This window comes from Cebus imitator, unplaced genomic scaffold, assembly GCF_001604975.1.
Source record: "Cebus imitator isolate Cc_AM_T3 unplaced genomic scaffold, Cebus_imitator-1.0 Scaffold705, whole genome shotgun sequence".
In the NCBI taxonomy this organism is placed as follows: Eukaryota; Metazoa; Chordata; class Mammalia; order Primates; family Cebidae; genus Cebus; species Cebus imitator.
Window position 1 is genome coordinate 55,290 of NW_016108020.1, and position 12,316 is coordinate 67,605.

Sequence of the window (12,316 nt, forward strand, 5' to 3'; positions counted from 1 at the left end):
AAGATACAGTCTCAAACAAGTGCAAGAGTCTTTATTTTTTAGAAGATACATATTTAAGTATTTACACATGAAATGATGTGATATCTGGGACTTGCTTCAGTGTAATCTGGGTAGAGGGCAGTGAGTGGAGGATGTAGGAATGTATATGAAATAAGATTAGCCTAGTATTATGAAGCAAGGTGATAGGTACATAAAGTTTATTATCTTCTTATACACACATACACATACATATATAATTGAAAATTTCCATTATAAGAAGTTTAAGAAAAATGAGACTCTTTTACAATAGTTGTAATTATTTGGGGTCAAGACTGGTATAAAAGTTAAATAATAAATTTCTCCAGATCCACTTTAATCCTTTCATACTTGAGAAATGCTAAAAGGTAATTATAATATTACTCTTTTTATAAAGAATGTTATCTGTATTATATTTCTTATCAATGCTTTTAGGAATATATTCCATACTTGTGGCTCTGATGGCTGGCAAGGCAGAAGTAAGGTATAATCCTACTGTTATACAACCGCCAACGATAGCAGAGTTCATCCGAGAGCTTGGATTTGGAGCCACTGTGATAGAAAATGCTGATGAAGGAGATGGTGTTCTAGAACTTGTTGTAAGTAAGAGTTTTTGTGTGATTAATAAAATTTCTAGAAAAAAACTTGGTAAGGGTTCAGAGAAGAGTTGTGAAGATAATTAAAGGTGGGAAAAATAAGATATGATGAAATGAAAATTCCTTGAAATTTCCAATTTCCATTTTCAAGGAAACTGGAAAATGGAAGGATAAGGTATGATTTAATAGTAGTCTTCAAGCCTGGAATGTAAAAAGATGATTGTCATATCTCTATTAACCAAAAAATAATTGAGTTTGAATGAACAAATAAAAATTAACTTTTAAAATGTAGTATGATTCCTATTTGGTAGCATGTAATTAAATAAATTCCAGATGCATTAATGACTCAAATTTTATAAAGTCACAAAACCAGGTGTAAGGCATATTGCTTTAAAGTGATCACTTTCTTCAACCCAGCAAATCAGCTGCTAGGATTCTTTCCTATGGAAATATCATATAGGACTGGGCATGGTGGCTCACACCTGTAATCCCAGCACTTTGGGAAGCTGAGTCGGGTGGACTCACTTGAGGCCAGGAGTTTGAGACTAGCCTGGCCAACATGGTGAAACCCCATCTCTATGAAAAATACAAAAATTAGCCAGGCATGATGGTGTGCTCATGTAGTCCTAGCTACTCAGGAGGCGGAAGCACGAGAATCACTTAAACCCTGGAGACGGAGGTTGCAGTGAGCCGAGATCACACTACTGCACTCCAGACTGGGTGACAGAATGAGACTTCATGTGGAAAAAACAAACAACAAAAAAGAAATATGCACACCAGGGCTTGTCGGGGGTGGTGGGGGAATTGGAGAGGGCTAACATTAGGAGAAATACCTAATGTAGATGACGGGGGGATGGATGCAGCAAACCACCATGGCACGTGTATACTTATGTAACAAACCTGGACGTTCTGCACATGTACCTAAGAACTTAAAGTATAATTAAAAAAAGAAATATGAGCATACATGAGATTATATTTATTATATAATTTTAAGGGCAAAAATTTAGAGCCAATCTATATTAAATGTCCTTTGATAGGGAATGTTTAGATAAATTATGTATAGGCATTATAGAATACAATACGGCTGTTAAAAAGAGTAAAATAGATCAATAGTAACTGACAAAGATTTCAAGGACATATTATTTACTTAAGCAAAACAAGTTGTAGTGTAATACTTATGGTATAATCCAAAACTACATGTGTGTGTACTTATATAATATATATGTATATAAACACCTAGAGAAAGGACTAGTGTATACACATGATTAACAGTGTTATCTCAGAAAGAGAGTGGGATTGAGAGAGAAGAGCAAAGAGAAACTTCCGTCTTTTCAAATTGTTTGAAATTTTTACAGCTAGAATGTATTTAAGTTTTATTTGTATAATTTAGAAAAGTAAAACAAAAAATTAATCTTGTACCAAAATAAATCCCAGTTTAAGCAAAAATTTGAATGTAGGCTGGGTGTGGTGGATCATGCTTATAATCTCAGCATTTTGGGAGGCCGAGGTGGGAGGATCACTTGAGCACAGGAGGTCAAGACCAGTCTGGGCAGCAAGTGGAACCTCGCCTCTACAAAAAGTAAAAATTTAGGCTGGCTCACAGTGGCTTACGCCTGTAATCCCAGCACTTTGGGAAGCTGAGGTGGATGGATCACCTGAGGTCAGGAGTTCAAGATCAGCCTGGCCAAAACATAGTGAAACCCTGTTTCTACTAAAAATACAAAAATTAGCTGGGCGTGGTGGTATGTGCCTGTAATCCCAGCTACTTGGGAGGCTGAGGCATGAGAATCATTTGAATATGGGAGGCAGAGGTTGCAATGAGCCAAGATCATGCCACTGCACTCCAGGCTGGGTAACAGAGTGAGACTCCATCTCAAAAAATAAAAATAAGAATGAAAAATTTAAAAAGTAAAAATTTAGCCAGATGTGGTGGCATGCACCTGTAGTCCCAGCTACTCGGGAGGCTGCGGTGGGAGAATCACTTGAGCCTGGGAGGTTGAGGTTGCAGTGAACTGTGTTCATGCCATTGCACTCCAGCCTGGGTGACAGAGCAATGCCTTGTCCCCGCTTCCACCTAAATTGAATGTAAATAATGAAACCGTGAAATTACTACAATAAATATTTGTACCAATTTTTTCAATATTATGAAACTTTCAGACATACAGAAAATTCAGAAAAATTGTACATTAGATACCCTCTATATACCAGCTAGATTCTACGATTAATATTTTGCTATATTTGCTTCATCATACATCAATCCATCAATTCATCACTGAAATAATTTTAGACTCACAAGAAAGTGCAAAAATGGTACAGAAAATTTTCATGTAGCCTTCATCTAGCTTTTGCCAATGATAACACCTAATTCATCATTTAAAAAACAATATTGGAGTAGGAAGCATTTTTCTAAAATGTGATACAAAACCAATAAAAGAAAAGATTAATAGATTGATGAATTCAGACACCTAACCATTTCTTCTTGGGAGAAAAACACCAAATAGAAAGTCAAAAGGCAATTAAAATAATTGTAATTCATATCATAGATGAAGGTTAATTTTCTTAATATATAAAGAACTTTTATGCATCAATAAGACAAGAGTCAGCAACCCCAAATTTCTTTTCAATGATAAAGGATATGAACTGTCAGTTCACAGAAAAGCAAAAACAATACCTCTTAAACATGAAGAGATGTTCAACTTCATTTGTAATGAGTGAAGCAAATTAAAATGGCACTGAAATACCATTTTCACCTATTGGATTGGTAAAATTAACAATTTTGTTAACACGATGTTTCCGATCTCTCTTATGTTCCTGGTGGAGTGTACGTTAATACAGGCTGCCAACAAGAATTTGGCAATATCTGTGAAAGTTGAAATAGCTCATAGTCTTTGCCCCAGGAGTTCTACTTGTAGGAATTTATCCAACAAACATGTTTGCATATGTATGAAATGACATGTATGCAGAGATGTTTATTATAGTATTATTTACAATAGCAAAAGATGGGGAAAAACGAAATTTCAGTCATTAGGGACTAAATAAAGTTTGATATATCTGTATCATGGGATGCTGAGTAGCTGTTAAAAAGAATGAGTAGGCTTATTTTATTTTATTTTTTTTTAGATGGAGTTTTGCTCTGTCGCCTAGACTGGAGTGCAGTGGTGCGATCTCGGCTCACTGTAACCTCCTCCTCTTGGGTTCAAAAGATTCTCCTGCCTCAGCTTCCTGAGTAGCTGGGATTACAGGCATGTGCCACCATGCCTGGTTAATTTTGTATTTTTAGTAGAGATGGAGTTTCTCCATGTTGGTCAGGCTGGTCTCGAACCCCTGACCTCAGGTGATCTGCCTGCCTTGGCCTCACAAAGTGCTGGAATTACAGGCATGAACCACCGTGCCTGGCCTTGGGAAACTTTTTTTTTTTTTTTTTGAGTCGGAGTTTCGCTCTTGTTACCCAGGCTGGAATGCAATGGCGCGATCTCGGCTCACCGCAACCTCTGCCTCCTGGGTTCAGGCAATTCTCCTGCCTCAGCCTCCTGAGTAGCTGGGATTACAGGCATGCGCCACCATGCCCAGCTGATTTTTTGTATTTTTAGTAGAGACGGGGTTTCACCATGTTGACCAGGATAATCTCGATCTCTTGACCTCGTGATCCACCCGCCTCGGCCTCCCAAAGTGCTGGGATTACAGGTGTGAGCCACCGCGCCCGGCTGGGAAACTTTTAATGAGATCCTCTTCTATCTGGGACTATATGTTTGTTCAATGTGATATAAAAATGGCATTCTAATGATCATATATAAAGCATACTAGCAATGCAATTAAGTCTTGTGTGGCAATCCCATGAGTCTTTTTAGTTAAAAGTGGTAACTCAGGCCGGATGCAGAGTGGCTCACGCTTATAATCCCAACATTGTGGGAGACCGAGGTGGGTGGATCACTTGAGGTCAGGAGTTTGAGACCAGCCTGGCCAACATGGTGAAACCCAGTCTCTACATAAAAGACAAAAAATTAGCCAGGTGTGGTGAAACATGCCTATAATCCCAGCTACTTGAGAGGCTGAAGCAGGAGAATCACTTGAACCTGGGAGGCAGGTGTTGCAGCGAGCCAAGATCACACCACTGCATTGCAGCCTGGGTGACAGAGCAATACTCTGTCTCAAAAAAAAAGTGATAACTCATGTTTAATGGTGGAAAAAGTATATTCCTGAATAACAAATTCTTTGTCTTTAACAGGTGAGAGGAATGACGTGTGCCTCCTGCGTACATAAAATAGAGTCTACTCTCACTAAACACAGAGGGATCTTATACTGCTCTGTGGCCCTGGCAACCAACAAAGCACATATTAAATATGACCCTGAAATTATTGGTCCCAGAGATATTATCCATACAATTGAAGTAAGTGCCAAGAATTTATGTTTCTGTGTTCTTACCTATTTAATCAGCACTCCGGTGAATAATTTCTGGTTTGCATCAGATAGAGGCAATGAAAAAAAAATCAAACTCCTTTGAATACTTCAAACAAGATCTGTCTCAAAATTTACTGTAAATGTGTCTGTGTTTTTTTTTTTTTTTGGTCTTTTTCAGGAAAAGTTAGGCAAAAGTACATTTACACTATTAATGAGGAACAAACTTAAGTTAGAACCACAAAACACTTAAAATATTTAGAAAATGGATATAAAGTTTAATTTGTTATAAATGAGATTCACATAGTTACTAAGAAAGTGAAACATCTGCTTGATGGTCTTTTGTTTGTTAGGTCAAAAGGAAAGACCTATTTTTAAGTTAAAGTAAGAAATTTAAAAGACCAAGCCCAGCTGTACATAGTGGCTCATGTCTATAATCTCAGCATTTTGGGAGGTCTAGGCGGCAGAATCACTTGAGGCCAGGAGTTCAAGACTATCCTGGCCAACAGAGCAAGACCCTATCTCTGCAACAAAAATTAAAATAATTGGCCAGGTCTGGTGACATGCACCCATACTATTAGCCACTTGAGAGGCAGAAGTGGGAGGATTGCTTAAGCCCAGGAGTTCAAGGTTACCATGAGAGAGACCCTGTCTCTAAAACAAACACACACAACCCTTTCTTTGTGACAGATTCATCCTGTGTTCTTCAATAAATCTTAAGTGGTAATACATATGAATGTATTTTGAAAGTTTCAGTATGTTATAGACTTGGCATTCAAGTGATTTAAAGCATTTTAATAGTTCAGTTAAGATCCTATTAGTATAGATGACATTACCATTACCATTTTTGTGAAACTAGTGTTACTGAGTACCTACTATGTGCCAGTTATCAAGATTGCAAAGCTTCAACCCTTAATTCCCACAGCAGTGTGGTTATATTCATTTTGGAGGTGAGGAAACTCAGGTTAAGAGAAGTTACTTATCCAAAGTCGCATAGCTAGTAACTGTCATAACTGGGATTTGAGCCTAAGTACTCTGACTCTGAAGCTCATGCTTGCTCTATTCACTGTGCTGCACTGCTAACAAATGTAAAATGGCAATATTTCCCCTAGCAGTTGGAAGTATAATGTGTAGTACTATCTATGGTCAGATAAGTCTTGCTTAGGGGTAGTTTATTTTTTTATACTTTGTTTTATTGGGGTAAAGGATTTTTGTTCATGTTCTTTTTCTGAGAAAACAAAAGTAAATACTACATATGTAAGGCCTTGAATAATATATTTAGTATGGTGCTTTTTTTCTTTTTTTTTTGAGATGAAGTCTCACTCTGTTGCCTGGGCTGGAGTGCAGTGGCGCAATCTCGGCTCACTGCAACCTCCACCCCTGGGTTCAAGCAATTATCTTGCCTCAGCCTCCTGAGTAGCTAGGATTACAGGCGCCTGCCACTATGCCCAGCTAATTTTGTGTATTTTTAGTAGAGATGGGGTTTCACCATGTTGGCTGGTCTCGAACTCCTAACCTTGTGATTCACCCACCTCAGCCTCCCAAAGTGCTGGGATTACAGGCATGAGCTACTGTGCCTGGCCTGGTGCAAGCTTTTATGGCCTATTAATGAGAACATCTACTGAAGACAGTTGTACTTGAGTTAAACTGTTACATATAGGTTAGATATTAACTAGAATTAGGGAAATATTCATTTCTTTGATGAAAGATTAGAAACAAAGATAATCAAGAGCAGGAAGCACATCTTCATCTTTGTATTCTCCAGAGTGACTTGCCCTCAGTAATTGAACTGTCCTTAATGACAATACCATGGCTTAGAATTTCTCTACATAATATTTATATATTCAGTGAAATAACTTTTTTCTCATGAATTTCCTTAGAGCTTAGGCTTTGAAGCTTCTTTGGTCAAGAAGGATCGGTCAGCAAGTCACCTAGATCATAAACGAGAAATAAGACAGTAAGTACTTTTGGAGTGTCATTAAAAAACAGATTTTGACTCCTTGTTACAAATGTAACATCCTTTTTGCATGTCAGTTTTTATAAAATCATCCTTATACTGGATGAAATGGTCATAATGTGTATTTCTCTATAGTATATAGAATGTTTATCCATTAGCTATTGATGAACATGATTTTTCTTTTCTTATTTTTTCCATATAAGATGGAGACGGTCTTTTCTTGTGAGTCTGTTTTTTTGTATTCCTGTAATGGGGCTGATGATATATATGATGGTTATGGACCACCACTTTGCAACTCTTCACCATAATCAAAACATGAGTAAAGAAGAAATGATCAACTTTCATTCTTCTATGTTCCTGGAGCGCCAGATTCTGCCAGGATTGTCCATTATGAATTTGCTGTCCTTTTTATTGTGTGTACCTGTACAGGCAAGTGAATTGTTAGCAAATATATTTGTTAATAATGAAAAATAAGCAAAATTTGGCAGGCAAGGTTTGTTTTCAACTGCAAAATAGATGTTAGCCAGAAGTTTGATTATTTTATGCCATATGCTTTACAAAAATAATCTTCAACTAAGTAGTTATTTAAGTATATAATAGATGCCATTTAACCCTTAAGAAAGAGTTTAAGTTTTCTGGATTTGGTATTTATATCTGCTACTATATATAACTTTCTTTTATTTTTAAATTTTTATTTATCTTTTTTTTTTTTTTTTTTTNTTTTAGAGATGGGGTTTAGCTCTGTCACTCAGGCCGGAATACAGTGGTATATGCACAGCTCACTGCAGTCTTGAACTCCTGGGCTCAAGCAGTTCTTCTGCTTCAGCCTTCTGTGTAGCTGGGACTTCCAGGTGCTAGCCATTGCACCCGGCTCAATGACTTTATTCTTGTTATTTCTTCCTGGCACTTTAGTTCATTACTTTCTGTATGTTTTAAGCTCTTTTTTCAAGATAAACTTTTACTGTGGAATAGAACGCTTTTATCAAATAAATTTTATCTAATCTTTATAAAAGGCAATAATGATTTTTTAAAAATCTTAGTTTCTCTGTTTTAATGAAATAAGCTTTCCAGTTATATTTACCAATACAGACAGCCAACGGATTTGATAGCTTGTGATACACCACTTAGTTTGACTTTTGGAAAGATGGTTGAGTTTTATACAAAAAATCCTTGAAGAAAATGTGATTCCTTCCCTAGTTCTTGTTTTTGCTAGCCTCAAAAAGAAAAATCTGCTGGGTCTGATGGCTCGTCCCTGTAATCTCAATTACTTGGGAGGCCGAGGCAGGAGGATTGCTTGAGGCCAGGAGTTTGAGACAAGCCTGGGCAACATAGCAAGACTGTCTCTTAAAAAAAAAAAGAAGAAATATCTGATTTTCTTTGTCTTATGGAATATCCATTGGATCATAGATGATAGCCCCCAAAGGCTTGTGCAGCTATTTGAATACCTCCTTCTACATGTACATCTATTGAAATACAAACACTATTGTTTTGGTTTAATGTTCCTTTAGTGTTTATGGATTAACTAAAAGCCAAAGAAAGAGAATATTGATACTTTAAGTTATTGAGATATATATCTGAATTTCAGCATTTTAAAAAATTCAATGATTATCATTTCTATATTGCAGTTTTTCGGAGGCTGGTACTTCTACATTCAGGCTTATAAAGCACTGAAGCACAAGACAGCAAATATGGACGTACTGATTGTGCTGGCAACCACCATTGCATTTGCTTACTCTTTGGTTATTCTTCTAGTTGCAATGTATGAGAGAGCCAAAGTGAACCCTATTACTTTCTTTGACACACCTCCTATGCTATTTGTGTTTATTGCACTAGGCCGATGGCTGGAACATATAGCAAAGGTAAAGTAAGAAAGGATGACATTTGTTAAAATATTGGGTGGATAAATGACCGTAATATTTTTTAGGCCAGTCATTGGAAATACATGTTGTTGTGTAGTTAACCATTTACTGAAAGAAGTATTTTAATTTTGGCAATATTTTAAGTTAAATATCCATTTAGAAGGTTTACCAAATATGGAATTAATACTGTAGATAGTATAATATGTCTGTTTATTTTAAGAGAGAGAGACAAATGAGAAGTACTTTTCACTTACTTATATCACATCATTAATTGAAAAATTGACATGACCACATGGTTTAAAATAATGTTAGAAAAAAATTCACCCATATTCCCTTGCTATAATGTAAATCATTTTCTAATTCCATTTGACGTACCTTTCTATTTAACAGAGTTGCAAATATAGTATGCATACTACTTTGTATGCTTAACATTATCAAGTTTTTCACCATTTTTATAGTCTAGATAATTATCTAATATTTTCTGACTAAGTCTGTCAAGTCAGTTTGCTCTAATTTACTAAACCGTTCAGGTTTTGTTTACCATTAATTGTTTCTAATTTTTTATTTTTAGATAATCCTGCATCAGACATATTCATGTCCAATAGTTTGTCATTTCCATTGAGCTAATGTCTTAGAAGACATTACAAAGGATGTGGTTAGTGGGTTAAAGGGCATAAATATTTCTCTGGTGCTTGCTACAAGTTGTAACAGTTTTTGCCAGCAAGGGTATGTCAGTGAAGTATTTTTACTACAACTTCACCAGCATCACATCCCCTCCAAATTCTTGCTAAGTTAATAGACATTAAATGGTATTACAGGGTTATTTTAGTTTATATTTCTTCCATTAATGGTGGGGATAAACATTTTTTCATCATCATATATTTATATTTCCTTTTGAATGATTTGGCTATACATGCCCTTTGCCTGTGTGTTTATTGGGTTCGTCATGTTTTTCTTATTAATTTATATAATTTCTTCATAAATTATACCTAATAATACCTTTTTTTTGAGACAGTCTCACTGTGTCACCAGGCTAGGGTTCAGTGGCACAGTCTCGGCTCACTGCAACCTCTGCCTCAGCCTCCCGAGTAGCTGGGACTACAGGCATATTCCACCATGCCTGGCTAATTTTTTTTTTTTTGTCGAGATGGGGTTTCACCATGTTGCCCAGGCTGGCCTTGAACTGCTGGCCTCAAGCAATCCTCCTGCCTTGGCCTCCCAAAGTGCTGGACTACAGGCACACACCACCATGCCCAGCTAATTTTTTTTTTGTATTTTTAGTAGAGATGGGGATGTTGGCCAGGCTGGTCTCAAATTCCTGGCCTCAGGTGATCTGCCTGCCTTGGCCTCCCAAAGTGCTGGGATTACAGACGTCAGCCACTGTACCTGGCCCTCCTAATAATACTTTAAAAAATATTTTGTGCACTTTTAGGCCGGGTACAGTGGCTCACACCTGTAACCCCAGCACTTTGGGAGGCCGAGGTGAGCGGATCACAAGGTCAGGAGTTCAAGACCAGCCTGGCCAACATGGCAAAACCCTGTCTCTACTAAAAATACAAAAATTAGCTGGGTGTGGTGGCACGTGCCTGTAATTCCAGCTACTCAGGAGGCTGAGGCAGGAGAATTGCTGGAACCCAGGAGGTGGAGGTTGCAGTGAGCCAAGATCGTGCCACAGCACTTAAGCCTGGGTAACAGAGTGAGATTCTGTCTCAAAAAATAAAATAAAGTATTTTGTGTACTTTATCTTTTTGAAGTGAAACATTTTCTAGTTTGAACAAATTAATATTCCTAAAGCTGTCTTTTGGGTAAATGCTAAAGATTGTATTTTTATTTTCGTTAAGACCTGAACTTTTTCTTCCTTAGCATTTTCAATGTGTTTGTTTTAATTTATAGGGCAAAACATCAGAGGCTCTTGCAAAACTAATTTCACTACAAGCTACAGAAGCAACTATTGTAACTCTTGATTCTGATAATATCCTCCTGAGGTATTTATCTTCCCTCTTCCTCTTTTTTTTAACTTAAGAAAAATTTCAAATATACACAGAAGTAGAAAAAGGACTATCATGAATTCACATAATCTATCTCCCAGAGATAGATTATGTTCATGATAGTGGGCTGGGGCCACTATCTTCATCTCACAAAAATTACATTTTTCCATACTTCATCTATCTATTTTTATCTTTCTTTCTTGTTTGTAGTATTAAACCAAATTTCAGTCATATTGTTTTACTGCTAACTATTCTGTATTATCTCTAAAGAAGGACATATTCTTATATAACTATACTACCATATTGTACCTAACAAAATGAACATTAATTCCCTAATGTCACATAAGACCCAATTTTCATATTCACATTTCTCCTGTTATCTCCAAAATGTTTTAAGTCTCTTTACCCGAAATAGAATTCAAACAAGATCTGTGCATCATCACATTTGACTATCATATGGCTTATGTTCTTTTAATCTAAAACAGCTCCTCCCTTCTTTCTTCTCACTCTCCTTCCTTCCCTCCTCCCCCAAGAACAATTGACTTGTTGAAAAAATAGCCATCAGTTGTTCGGTAGAATATCCCACAATCTGAATTTGTATCTTTGCTTCCTTGTGGTTTCATTTAACTTGTTCTGTAGCTCCTGTGTTACTTGTCAGTTGGAAGATAAAGCTAAAGACTTGATTAGATTTCACTTTTGTTTTTCTCATTTTTATACTCATAAAATTGTTTAGACAAATTTAAATACATTTTTAGTTAAATGAAACCCATTACATTATTTTTTTTAAATTTCACTTTTTAATTTAATGACTGTCCAAAAAAATATTTAGAGTGCCTAGTTTGTGCCAGCTACTGTGCTGTTCATTAACAGTAAGCAAAACTGACATAGTAGTTCCTACCTTAAATGTTGGTTCTAGCTTCCATTATTAGTAATTATGGAGCTACAAGCTTGACGTGAACTAAAAAAAAAGCTTGCATGGAGAGGTCAGGGTAGGAAGCATATTATCATGATGCTTTTTATGTTAACTTATATCTAGTGAAGAACAAGTGGATGTGGAACTTGTACAACGTGGAGACATCATTAAAGTGGTTCCAGGAGGCAAATTTCCAGTTGATGGTCGTGTTATTGAAGGACATTCTATGGTAGATGAGTCCCTCATCACAGGTATGTTCTTTCAAAGGATCATGACCAAAATATCAAGAAAAATAGGGATGAAAGGTGAAGCACTTTTGTAGAAGCTATGAATAAGTAAATTATGAACAAAGAGAAAAAGTCATTTTAAGACTACATTAAATCAGTTTTCTCAGATTTACTTTGTGGTTTTAGTTATGCTGTTAGTCCGTTTTCACACTGCTATAAAGAAATACCTGAAACTGGGTAATTTATTTATTTATTTTTTTTATTTTGCGGTTACTTTTATTTTTAAAATTATTTTTTTTTATTGTATTTTAGGTTTTGGGGTACATGTGAAGGACATGCAAGATTGTTGCATAGGTACACACATGG

At 36.3% G+C, this 12,316-nt stretch overlaps 1 protein-coding gene across 2 annotated transcripts in view; it reads left to right on the plus strand.

Annotated features, from left to right (window-relative positions):
• Positions 1 to 12,316, plus strand: part of ATP7A (ATPase copper transporting alpha) — an 81,965-nt gene that overhangs the window by 34,989 nt on the left and 34,660 nt on the right. For both annotated transcript variants that reach the window (XM_017518819.2, XM_017518820.2), the window contains exons 7-13: positions 451 to 614; positions 4,837 to 4,998; positions 6,887 to 6,963; positions 7,167 to 7,392; positions 8,589 to 8,822; positions 10,716 to 10,807; positions 11,847 to 11,974. In XM_017518819.2, the coding sequence (XP_017374308.1) occupies positions 451 to 614; positions 4,837 to 4,998; positions 6,887 to 6,963; positions 7,167 to 7,392; positions 8,589 to 8,822; positions 10,716 to 10,807; positions 11,847 to 11,974 (1,083 nt within the window). The remainder of the gene's footprint in view (positions 1 to 450; positions 615 to 4,836; positions 4,999 to 6,886; positions 6,964 to 7,166; positions 7,393 to 8,588; positions 8,823 to 10,715; positions 10,808 to 11,846; positions 11,975 to 12,316) is intronic.